Source organism: Sorex fumeus, unplaced genomic scaffold (assembly GCF_029834395.1).
Source record: "Sorex fumeus unplaced genomic scaffold, SorFum_2.1 ptg000034l, whole genome shotgun sequence".
Taxonomy (NCBI): domain Eukaryota; kingdom Metazoa; phylum Chordata; class Mammalia; order Eulipotyphla; family Soricidae; genus Sorex; species Sorex fumeus.
The window spans coordinates 11372696-11384944 of NW_026606091.1; the positions used below are offsets into that span (position 1 = coordinate 11372696).

General features: G+C 43.2%; 1 protein-coding gene and 1 pseudogene across 1 annotated transcript; both read left to right on the forward strand.

Moving 5' to 3' along the window:
- Positions 1-11: 11 nt before the first annotated feature.
- On the forward strand, positions 12-961 carry LOC130026561 (swi5-dependent recombination DNA repair protein 1 homolog; annotated as a pseudogene).
- An 8641-nt stretch (positions 962-9602) lies between these two features.
- Positions 9603-11965, forward strand: KLHL9 (kelch like family member 9). Its single transcript, XM_056117229.1, has one exon. It carries the CDS (start codon positions 9639-9641, stop codon positions 11490-11492), a length of 1854 nt encoding a protein of 617 aa, XP_055973204.1. The 5' UTR covers positions 9603-9638; the 3' UTR covers positions 11493-11965.
- Positions 11966-12249: the final 284 nt, after the last annotated feature.

Consider the following 12249-nt stretch of genomic DNA (forward strand, 5'->3'; position numbering starts at 1 on the left):
TCTCGGTCAAGATGGAAAGCCTTTCTGCTTCAGCTGTGGCTTTACCCTGCAACTCGCCTTCCTGCACCAGCAGCCAACATGTGCCTGGGACACTGAGGAAACGGTTACAGAAAACGAGGTCTTCATTCAGTTCCTCTCACTGAATGGTTAAACGTCCTCAAGTCCACGATGCTGAGGAGGAGTCAAACCTTGCTGAGAAACCGGCATCTTCAACAGAGGAGAGCCATTCTGAATGTGAACGTTTTGAGCACATAGACAGTGAATTTGAGCATATAGACAGACCCCGACATCTTACTAGTTCTTACTCTGGAGAACCTGGCAGGCTACCAAAAGTATCCTGCCCACACGGCAGAGTCTGGCAGACTCCCTGTGGTGTATTCAATATGCCAAAAACCAGTAACAATGATGGGTCTCATTCTCCTAGCCCTGAAAGAGCCTCGAATGTGGCACTTTCTAAAATCTCAGGGTTAGGACAAAGAAGACATTACTTGTGCCTGCTTGAGGAAATCGATGAATAACAGGATGACAGTGATGACAGTGACAGACAGCGAATTTGAAAGAAGTGTCCTTTTGTAAAATAGTTCCAAGAGTACCACTACATGTGAATCTAACTCATTTGACAGTGGACCATGCAGTGATCTCCAGAATGACTCTGGGAATGAGAATCTTCCTAAAGAAGGATTAAATGAAGGAAAGACAAAGTTGGTGAAAGGAGAAAAAAGAACTTCTTCAGAGGCTAAAATTAGTCAAAATGTATAAATCAAAGAATGACCAATCGCAGTTACAGTTGTTAATAAAGAAGCGAAGAAACTGTAGCCAGAGCTTGCTCTGTGAGTTGCAGTCTGCTCTGTCTGAAGAGAACAAGAAACTAAGCCTTACTCAGTTGATAGACCACTATGGGTTAGATGATAAGTTGTTACACTATAACAGAAATGAAGAAGAATTTATAGCACAGCGGTAGGGCGTTCGCCTTACAAGCGGCCAACATGGCCGACCCAAGTTCGATTCCTCCGCCCCTCTCGGAGAACCTGGCAAGCTACCGAGAGTATTCGATATGCCAGACACAGTAACAACAAAATTCTCCAATGGAGACGTTACTGGGCCCGCTCGAGCAAATCGGCGATCAACGGGAGGGCCTTTACCTTTACCTTAATTCATTTTTATCTCCAGAACATCAGTGCTAGCGTCTTAGTTAAGAGGTTCTAACACATTTTAAAGAAAACTTACCTTGGTGAACCAGCATTAAGGGTGCTTGGATATAAATACAAACTAAGATCCAAAATTAAGGTTTAGTACTGAATTCATTCATTTTCATTTCATCATCCTGTTATTCGTCGATTGCCTCGAGCAGGCCCCAGTAACGTCTCTTTCAGCCTAGCCCTGAGATTATATTCAAGGCTCTTTAGGAGAATGAGACCCATCATTGTTACTGGTATTTGGCATATTTGGTATGCCACGGGGAGTTTGCCAGACTCTGCCCTGTGGGCAGGCTACATTCGATAGCCTGCAAGTTTGTCCAAAGTAGGAATGAGACAATAAGATGTCATAAAAAAAAGTTCTGATAAGATGTCGCGCGGCTGCGAATGCGGCCGCGCAGTTCCGGGATCTGGATTTTATAGTCTCTGAGTCTTGGCCGCTGATGGGATTACACGGCGCCAGGGGGCCAGGTGGTGGGTGTGACCCCCGCCTACTGGAATTTGGAGGATCTGGGTGGAAGATGCTCGACTCCAATCCGAGTAGGCTTGGAGGTCTCGGCCCCGGAACCCACGTGGCTTTGTCCCTCTGCCAGTACCTTCATGTGTGCGGAGAGTGGTCTCAGCATGGTGGTGTCTGGTCCTGGAGGTCTTCGGCTGCCGGAGCCCTGGTCGGGGCGGGGAGGAAAGCTCAACCGGCTCCCCTCCAAGGGGCCCCAGGAAGGAACACCCAGGCGCGGGGGCAGAAGACTGCACAGTTCTAGTACTGAATAAATTTGTTAAAAAGCTAGACAGTAAAGTGAAAAAAATTTAAATCATATTTTAAAAAATAAAAATTTTGGTATGTTTTGATCTTCTGTTGTGAAAAGTTTTATTTTAAATGTTAAAAAAATATCTGGTCTAAACCTAAGTTGGTCTAAAAATGCCTGCCTCTCCTAAGTTTATGACTTGTTTCCATCTGTTACCACCTGTTTTCATCTAGGTGATTCAGCAGGTAATTAAACTCATCTTCAAAATTAAAAAAAAAAAAAAAACCTCTCAGATTGCAACTCTTACCATGCCCATTCTATACTAAAATGCAATAGATTACTTCCTTTTATTTTTCATCCAACTGGGCAAGGAACATTGTAAGGGATTTTTATTTTTTAAATCTCTGCCTTCAGGGGTCCGAGCTATAGCACAGTGGGGAGGGCATTTGCCTTATACGTGGCTGACCTGGGTTTGATCCCCCGGCACCCCCTATGGTCCCCTAAGCACCGCAAGGAGTAATTCCAGAGTGCAGAGTCAAGAGTAATCCCTGAGCATCACTGGGTGTGACCCATTTAAAGGTAAAAGGTAAAGACCCTCCCATTGTTCATCGATTTGCTCGAGCGGGCCCAGTAACGTCTCCATTGGAGACTTTGTTGTTACTGTGTCTGGCATATCGAATAAGTCACGGGGAGCTTGCCAGGCTCTGCCATGCGGGCGAGATACTCTCGGTAGCTTGCAGGGCTCTCCGAGAGGGGCAGAGGAATCGAACTCGGGTCAGCCATGTTGGCTGCGTGCAAGGCAAACGCCCTACCGCTGTGCTATCGCTCCAGCCCCAAATTTTTTTTTTGCTTTTTGGGTCACACCCGGCGATGCTCAGGGGTTACTCCTGGCTCATGCACTCAGGAATTGCTCCTGGCGGTGCTCGGCGGACCATATGGGATGCTGGGAATCGAACCTGTGTTGGCCATGTTGGCTGCATGCAAGGCAAATGCCCTACCTGCTGTGCTATCGCTCCAGCCAAAAATTGAAACAAATCTCTTTGCCTTCTGAATATAACTGTCTTTAACATACAATTCGTACAGTAACTAAATAAATATAAAATTCAGTTTTAAGGAATAGGAAAGAGATCAGTTGTATGCTCTATTAAACATGTGAGAAGAACTCCATTATTATTTGGGATCCTCTTAAGTTGGGGCCTAGTGGTCACTCTGTTGGATATTTGGCAAACCTGGTCACATGGCTTAATACTTGGAACAATGATGTGGTGCCACTCAGGTCTCGTGGTGCTGGGGCCACCAGCACCCTGCCAGTGGTGCTCTGGGAGCCATGAGATTCTGAGCATAGAGCTCCAGTCCATACGCCCCTATGGCATGTGCTCCTGACCTCTGAGCTATCTCCCTGGTTCTAGAATTCTGTGGGTCTGCTGGGGAGGCCAAGTTATTATCTTTATTTTACCATCTTTCCATTCTTTCTTGATGGGCCATTTGGATCAATTACTTCTTGGGAACAAACATCAAGCAATATATCTTTCTCTGGTGAAAATTTCACTTGTCCTTAGAAATCCTACCTCTCAAGTCATCTTCTTTACTTAGTAAAAAATTCTTGGTAGGTATTTCAGGGCAGTTTCCAACAATCTGAATCAAAACAGTTAAGCGTGTTGAATAGTAACCACGAGATCATATCACACACTGCACAACATTTCACGAGTTCTTTTTGTTCCTTCTGTGACTCAGCTCCTGTCAACAGGCATGAGACTTAGAGTGGAAGGGACTTACCAAGAAGAGTCAGATTTGGGCTGAGAATAAACTAGGGATTGCTCTTCTCCATTCCACAAAGGACGAGGAAAAGTAGGCCAGAGGAGTTGTAGGAGTTGTTTCCTCTCTCCATTGACCCCAGCATGATTCTCTACAAGTGGTTGGTGTTAATCTTGTAAGAAGTTCCAGTATGAACAGTTCCTCAGAAGAATATCTAAATGTTTCACAACCCCTCAAAATCCTGGCAGTCTTGGGTTCACTACTACACTTACACAGCTGTCAGAATGTTTGCCTGAGACCCTCCCAGAAAACTAAGAAGAAGAAGAAAGCATGGAGTAACAGGGTACATGGTTTACTGAAAATTTGGGGCATTAACTTAATAAAAGTGATTTGTAAACACTTCACCTACTCTGGCAACACCCAACACTGGGGAAGAGAAGCATAACCTTCACTCACTGCTTGCACAATTTCCATCAGCACCTGTGAACTCAAATCCTGGCTTAGCTAGTCATCCTGGTTGGTCTCTTCTCCCAAGGCAATGCTTTTTACATTGTATAACAAGGTAACTTTAACTGCTCACATTATTTTGCTGGATTAAATAAGGTTATACATGACTTATTTTAAACAGAGGAACAGAAGGTATTCTAGACACATTTTTGGTTTCCTTATGTTATCTCTTTGATAAACTATCCTACTTGATAATGATCAAAATGAAATATTAACAAAGATTAAAAAAATGTTTATTTTAATGCCTTCTTACTGTTTGTATTAATGATCATTAGTTTTCCTTGAAAAGTAGCAAAGCTCAGGCTGAATTTACTCAATACAGAGAAAAGAACATTAGACATTTAGCTAGAACCAAGAAGAGAAAGAAAGAGAGAAAGAGAGAGAGAAAGAGAGAAAGAAAGAAGAAAGAAAGAAAGAAAGAAAGAAAGAAAGAAAGAAAGAAAGAAAGAAAGAAAAATGAATTCAGTTCCTGTCTCTGTCCCTCACCACAACAGGGATGACCCTGAAGTTATTTCTTAATTCTGATCTTGGTGTCGATATTCACATTACCTCTGCCGAGAAAGAACTTTGTAAAATACTGTTGAAGGATGAGTGGTCTTTGTAACTAAGTAGTAGAGAATGGGGAAACATGAATCAAGAAATCATGAACCCACAGTGTAGTGACTTATTGATGGCAGCAGATAATAGTTGCCTAGGAGAAGCTCCAAATGGTCAGAATGCCCTGCAGTCTTTGCTGAAAGGCAATTCTTCTCTATACTTTACTAATTTCTGTGATTTTTCAGAACAAGCATCTTCGGTGAGAGAAACCAGTTACCTACCCTACCTACTAGGAGCATTTTTATCCATATTGGCAAGAACTAGCCACTAGCCTTATGTAGGCAGTATGATTTGAGACTTATTTTCCTTTACTGTCCCATGGTCTCCTGTGTGTGTGTGTGTGTGTGTGTGTGTGTGTGTGTGTGTGTGTGTGTGTTATAGAGTCTATAATCTGAAGAACTTAAGTGGTCACTGTGCCTACTCCATTGGTGCTTTGGTGGCCGTGTGGTATTGGTAAAATTCAGGGTCTCACATATGCATTGCACTCTATCACTTGATACTACACAGTACTCAGTATGTTATTTAGCCACCAAAATGTATGTGATGTTAGATGTTTATCTTACCATTACAAGGGCCTACATATCATTTAGAGTAATAAAATTAACTTAGGGAATCTAACAAAACAAACAAGAACAATCAGATGACATCTGCTGTGCTTTTACTAATGCTGTTGCAAACATCAAGGATCATCTTTCAGAAACATTCATTCATGTTTATTCTGTGATGAATCAGGTATAGTCCTCTTTTTCCTTCAAGGGGTTCTCATCTTTCGAGGACAGGAAAGGACAAGAATATTAAGTTATTAGTGATATAAAAACAGTTGAAGACCAGGCCTTCAGTTTTGGAGTTAAGAACTCTGGGGTGATTAGCTGGATTTGTGACAGGGGTAATTAGGACATTTTCAGGACATGACAATCTTTTACTTTTGTGTCTTTTACTTCTGTGTAGAAAGGGTTGCTGATAACGGTTGTGCAAAGTTACAAACAAAACAAACAAACAAACACTGTCCTCCCGTTGTTCATCGATTTGCTCGAGCGGGCCCAGTAACGTCTCCATTTTTGAGACTTGTTGTTACTGTGTCTGGCATATTGAATACATCACAGGTAGCTTGCCAGGCTTTGCCGTGCGGGCACGATACTCTCCGTAGCTTGCCGGGCTCTTCGCGAGAGGGGTGGAGGAATCGAACCCAGCTTGGCTGGGCTGGCTGCACAGAAGGCAAACACCCTACCGCTGTGCTATCGCTCCAGCTGTGCAAAGTTACAATGAAAACATTTTCCTAATGATAAAGTGAAGAGCTCTGTTATACAAATGAATTTGTCACTCTGGAAACTTACGACTAATAGAGTAACTACAAATAGTAAGTATTAGTAGAACTTACTATGAATAGCATATCGATTATAGGGTTATACTCAAAATACCTTTGCATTTTTATGCTTGGATATTTAGGATCTACCCACCTTCTCAAGTCAGACAACATATGGAGAGGGTCATTAATCAAGAGGGTCTTTAATCCTGGGTCTGCATAGTCAGTAGGTTGGAGGAAGGAAACACATTGTAATCCTCATTTATCTCTCTAGAGTCTTCCTGACGCAAAGGTGACTTGTCCCTGAGTGAAGTTTAAGATTTGTTCTCTTTGTAACAAATTTATGACAAAAGGCCATTCCACTGTTTCTGATAATCACTGCCAGGAAATAGCCTCTTATCAACTCTGGAAGAAAATTTCCACAAAGGAACACTTAACCATGGAGAAGAAGGCTGCCTGTTTTCTAGACTTAGTCACTGGCACTGTAACATTTGGCCACTATAAGGCTCTTATCTTTTGAGGAATACACAGTTATCACACTGTGTTTTCTGATTCCATTAAAATACATGGCTTCCCCACATCTTCCAAAAATATTCAATATTAAAAGGAATGAGGGGGCTTCTCTTAACATATTTCTACACAACCTGGAAATATCATTCAACTTTTACTTTGTTTTTGTGCTTATCTAAAAACATTTCAACCAGAAATCACAACAGAATAGGAAAGAGTTATAGTGAAAGGGCAGTGCAACCACAGGAAATGAAGGAGAAGCGTGTCTAGAAATTTTTACATTTGAGGAAGAAAACTATCATGATATTGTAGAAAGTGCCTAGTCAGGGCTAAAGCCAATAGAATCTGATGAAAGGACCAGATTCCTTTGACGTGCACAGGAAAGAAATTCAAGTATGAGCCAAAGAATTAAAGAATAGAAACAGGTTCTTAGAGAACAATATACAGTTAAGGATCAGGGTGTAGGCTTACTCAGAGAGAGAGTAGCATTGTTTCAACATAACACAGTTTACTAAAAGTAATAGTACACATTCTAAGAGTATGTGCACACTCTAGAGAGAGTAGCATTATTTCAACAAACTTCTAGGCTATATAGGAATAGATTTTTACAGGAATAGAAAGAGGGTAAATTCAGAAGGGGTTTAATATTCCTTATATTCCAAAGGGTTTTGGAGTGTTGATTTCCTACAAAGTGCTACACAGATTTCACTCATATCTGATCACTTCCTGGGATCACCATGGCACCAGTGGGTGTGCTCTGATATAATAAAAATGTAGCATAATGAATATATAATGAAGTTAGAAGTCATCAGTGGATCATTTAGTTCTTCATCTTGGATTTTCTTGGACTCCACTGATCTTAGGTTCTAACCTGTCTTGGACCTCATTGTTCTCATCTCTAATATATTAACTCCTGTGGCAAAAACAAATTAAAATTACCAGCATTATATATGACTATGTAAGAGAGAAACAAAAAACAGGAACTATCAAAGAAAGAAGGGTTGTGACATCAATATATTAAAGGACAGGGTATATAGTTACTACTTATTAGGAACAAAGATATTTGATTGAGGGAATGTTGTGTTGCTAAGTTTTGCAAAGTTTTCAAAAGGGAATTTTTTTCTTGAGAGGCAAAGTTTTCTGATTCCTGGCTCAATATAAAAGTGAAGGAAAAGATTCAGAAAATCAACAGAACGGGGTAAAGGGAGTGAGCAAGGGAAGTATGTCAGATACTAAAATAAGTGAAAAATTACAATATATAAAAACTTCAACAATGAATCAAGTGCCAGTAGAGAAATGCTTATGTCTTTCTGCAGAGTTTCTGATGAAAAGAGCAAATGAGGTACAGAGTTAGCTAGAAGCCTTCCCACACCTCGAGTTTTCTTTCTCATCCTAACAGACTACCTTTTCTCTTTGTTGCTGTCAATCTCTTCATGCAACTCTCTCTGTCAGACTTCTACAGCAATGTTCATTCTTTTTACTATTTTTGTCTTTCAGTCCCTCTTCTTCTAAGTAAAATAAATTCTTGGAAGACAGCTTAGTCCTTGGAGGGAGAGATTTGATCAACTTTTTGAAAAGGCCCTCCCGTTGATCATCGATTTGCTCGAGCGGGCCCAGTAACGTCTCCATTGGAGACTTTGTTGTTACTGTGTTTGGAATATGGAATACATCATGGGGAGCTTGCCAGGTTTGAAACTTATACAGAAAAACATTCCCAGGAGTGACTTTCTCATCAAAATGTTACCTGTAACCCAAGACCTTCTGAAGTCCTTGTAATTCCTACTATTTTTTTTTGTTGGTGATTGAAATACAGTACTGGTCGTCTAATGACAAAGGTTCTTTTTCTCAGTTCCATGAAACTCACGTGATTTGTTGTATTTTTTGCTTTATACAAGGAATTACCATATTTCTTTAATAAAGTGTTACCTTATTTCTAATTTTTAAAAAAAATGGGGGAAAAAAAAACTAAGCCATGAAAGTGGGACCGCACCGCTAGCCAAACTTTCAGGCTTCAGTATTTACATTGCACGGATCAGAATGTGCTCTCTAGCGACGTTTTACATAATCAAAAATGTGAAACAAACGAAGCGTTGAGGAAGTCGTGTAGGGCAAAAACTAAAAAAGCGTTTTTGAAGAGAAACAACGACGCCTCTCTCCTAGCTCCAGAAACCGCCGCTTCTTACAGAAGCCACAGGGTTTCACTGTTATTCACCAGGCTGGAGGCCGGAAGCGCGAGGTTCGCCGCTGAGAGTGGGCCGCGCTCGGCGACCGGAAGTGGCTCCTTCCGCCGCGCCACCTAATATCCGCGCCCGGAATCCGGCCATTTCCGTGCCGCAAGCGCTAGACCCGGCTCGCGCCTGCCGCACCCACCTCCGCGGCCCGCGAGCTCCCACCCTCCCCGGCCCCGCCCTTCCCGGCTCCAGTAAGTCCCTCCCCCACCCCTCACCCCCAACCCCCGACTGGCCCCCCGCGGTCGCGCAGCCGCTGTAGCCGCTGCGGCCGCTCCTAGCCCGGGGGATCCTGGGACTGGGCGCTCTCGGCAGGGCTGGCTCGGCGTCCGGAGCTAGGCCGCATCCCAGGCCCAGTCAGGCCCAGCCCCGGGTTCTAGGCCTTTGCTTCAAGACCGGCCTGCGGTCGCGGCGACGCTCGGCTGATCGCGTTGGGCGCGGCGGGCGGCTCGCGGAAGGGGCCGGCCTCGCGCTGAGGGGAGCGGCGGAGGCGCAGGACGTGGCGGCGCCTCCCCCTTGGCCCCGAGCGGAACTGCCGGAGGAGCGGCGGCGCAGGCCCGACGGGGTGAACCGGGTCACTTAACTGCCTTCTGCCGATGAATCATCCACACAAGCATCGGATTTGAGGTTTCCCGGCTCCCGAACGGTGGATGACTGGTTAGTGCGTTCGGAGAGGGCGGTGGGGGCGTCCGGTGGCGGCTTGCCCCCAGGAGGAGAGCGAGCTCCCCGGTGCTCTGTCGCAGCCCGGTCCTTCTTCTCGGGCGAATAATCGTGGTGCCCCGGGGAAGGCTTTCCCATGAAAGTGTCCCTCGGTAACGGAGAAATGGGCGTCTCCTCCCATCTGCAGCCTTGCAAGGCCGGAACCACTCGCTTCTTTACCAGCAATACTCACAGTTCGGTGGTATTGCAAGGGTTTGATCAGCTGAGAATAGAGGGGTTGCTCTGTGACGTGACCCTCGTTCCGGGGGATGGCGATGAGATCTTCCCCGTGCACAGAGCAATGATGGCGTCCGCCAGCGATTATTTCAAGGCCATGTTCACAGGTGGAATGAAAGAGCAAGACCTGATGTGCATTAAGCTCCACGGGGTGAACAAGGTTGGCCTGAAGAAGATTATTGATTTCATTTATACCGCAAAGCTGTCTCTTAACATGGACAATCTTCAGGACACGCTTGAAGCTGCCAGCTTTTTGCAGATTTTGCCGGTCTTGGACTTCTGTAAAGTCTTTCTCATATCCGGAGTGTCTCTAGATAACTGTGTTGAAGTTGGACGAATCGCCAACACCTACAACCTTATAGAAGTGGATAAATACGTCAATAGTTTTATCCTGAAGAATTTCCCTGCATTGTTGAGCACCGGGGAGTTTCTGAAGCTCCCCTTTGAACGGCTTGCCTTTGTGCTTTCCAGTAATAGCCTAAAGCACTGCAGTGAACTTGAACTCTTTAAGGCGGCCTGTCGCTGGCTGAGACTGGAAGACCCGCGGATGGATTATGCTGCAAAATTAATGAAGAATATTCGATTTCCGCTGATGACACCGCAGGACCTCATCAATTACGTGCAGACGGTAGATTTCATGAGAACGGACAATACCTGTGTGAATTTGCTTTTGGAAGCCAGCAATTACCAAATGATGCCATATATGCAGCCAGTGATGCAGTCAGACAGAACTGCAATTCGGTCTGACTCAACTCACTTGGTTACATTAGGAGGAGTTTTGAGGCAGCAGCTTGTTGTCAGTAAAGAATTAAGGATGTATGATGAAAGGGCTCGAGAGTGGAGATCTTTAGCTCCCATGGATGCCCCTCGTTACCAGCATGGCATTGCTGTTATTGGAAACTTCCTTTATGTAGTCGGTGGACAAAGTAATTATGATACCAAAGGAAAGACTGCCGTTGATACAGTTTTCAGATTTGATCCTCGGTATAATAAATGGATGCAGGTTGCATCCTTAAATGAGAAGCGCACGTTCTTTCACTTGAGTGCTCTCAAAGGACATCTGTATGCCGTTGGTGGTCGCAGTGCAGCTGGGGAACTGGCAACTGTTGAATGTTACAACCCAAGAATGAATGAGTGGAGCTATGTTGCAAAAATGAGTGAACCCCACTATGGTCATGCTGGAACAGTGTATGGGGGCTTAATGTATATATCAGGAGGAATTACTCATGACACTTTCCAAAATGAGCTCATGTGTTTTGACCCAGATACAGACAAATGGACACAGAAGGCTCCAATGACTACAGTCAGAGGACTGCATTGTATGTGCACAGTTGGAGACAAGCTCTATGTCATTGGTGGTAATCACTTCAGAGGAACAAGTGATTATGATGATGTTCTAAGCTGTGAATACTATTCACCAACCCTTGACCAGTGGACACCAATTGCTGCTATGTTAAGAGGTCAGAGTGATGTTGGAGTTGCTGTCTTTGAGAATAAAATCTATGTTGTAGGTGGATATTCTTGGAATAATCGTTGTATGGTAGAAATTGTCCAGAAATATGACCCAGAAAAGGATGAGTGGCATAAAGTTTTTGACCTTCCAGAATCACTTGGTGGTATTCGAGCTTGTACGCTCACAGTTTTCCCACCTGAAGAAAACCCCGGATCACCTTCTAGAGAATCACCTCTTTCAGCACCTTCAGATCATTCTTAGGACTGAAGTGTAATATGTTTGCTGTGCATTGTGGATGATCTCAAACTTTCCCTTGAGTTAGGTCTTAGAACAGTTATTAGGTAAAAAGGTAGCATACTGTATGTTTATTAAGTGGTTACTAACTATTCTGAAAATGTATTGGCTATAACCAGTTATTCTGACAAATGTTAAAAACGTAGAAAAATGTTAGTTGTCTTTTTGTGGTGGTGTGTCAAATTGTAGTTGATGGTAATAAATGTCTAATTATGGTCATTGTGCTTCAAAGTTGGAATTTTTTATCTTTGTAAAATATCAAAAGAAACTATGTTCCAACCTAAAATGTAAACAAAAGGCTGCCAAGTGTTAGCTACCGTCCTTTATTCATAGAGTTTTTAACATAGCTGCCAATTCACCAGATTGTGTGAGTACATTCAAAATATGTGAAGTTTCTTAGGGAAACAGGAGAAATAATACATTTTTAAAATACTAAAATAGGTAAGCAATTGTTTCCTTCTGCTTAGCAGCTATTTCTGTTTAAATGGAATCCAGTACCAGAGAATAAATGTAGATAAGGTTATAACATATTGACAGTCACATTTGTCATTTGACTAAATTGTTTCAGATGCAGCATTACTTTTTCTGCTTGTATAACGTTTGCTGTAATGTTTTTATACCAGTTAGCAAAGTTCAGGCTTCAGAAAAATGTTCTTGGCTCAGTTATTATAGACGCCGATGTTTTCTATCTTTCTGTGAGATAAAACCTGTGGCATGGGGAAAA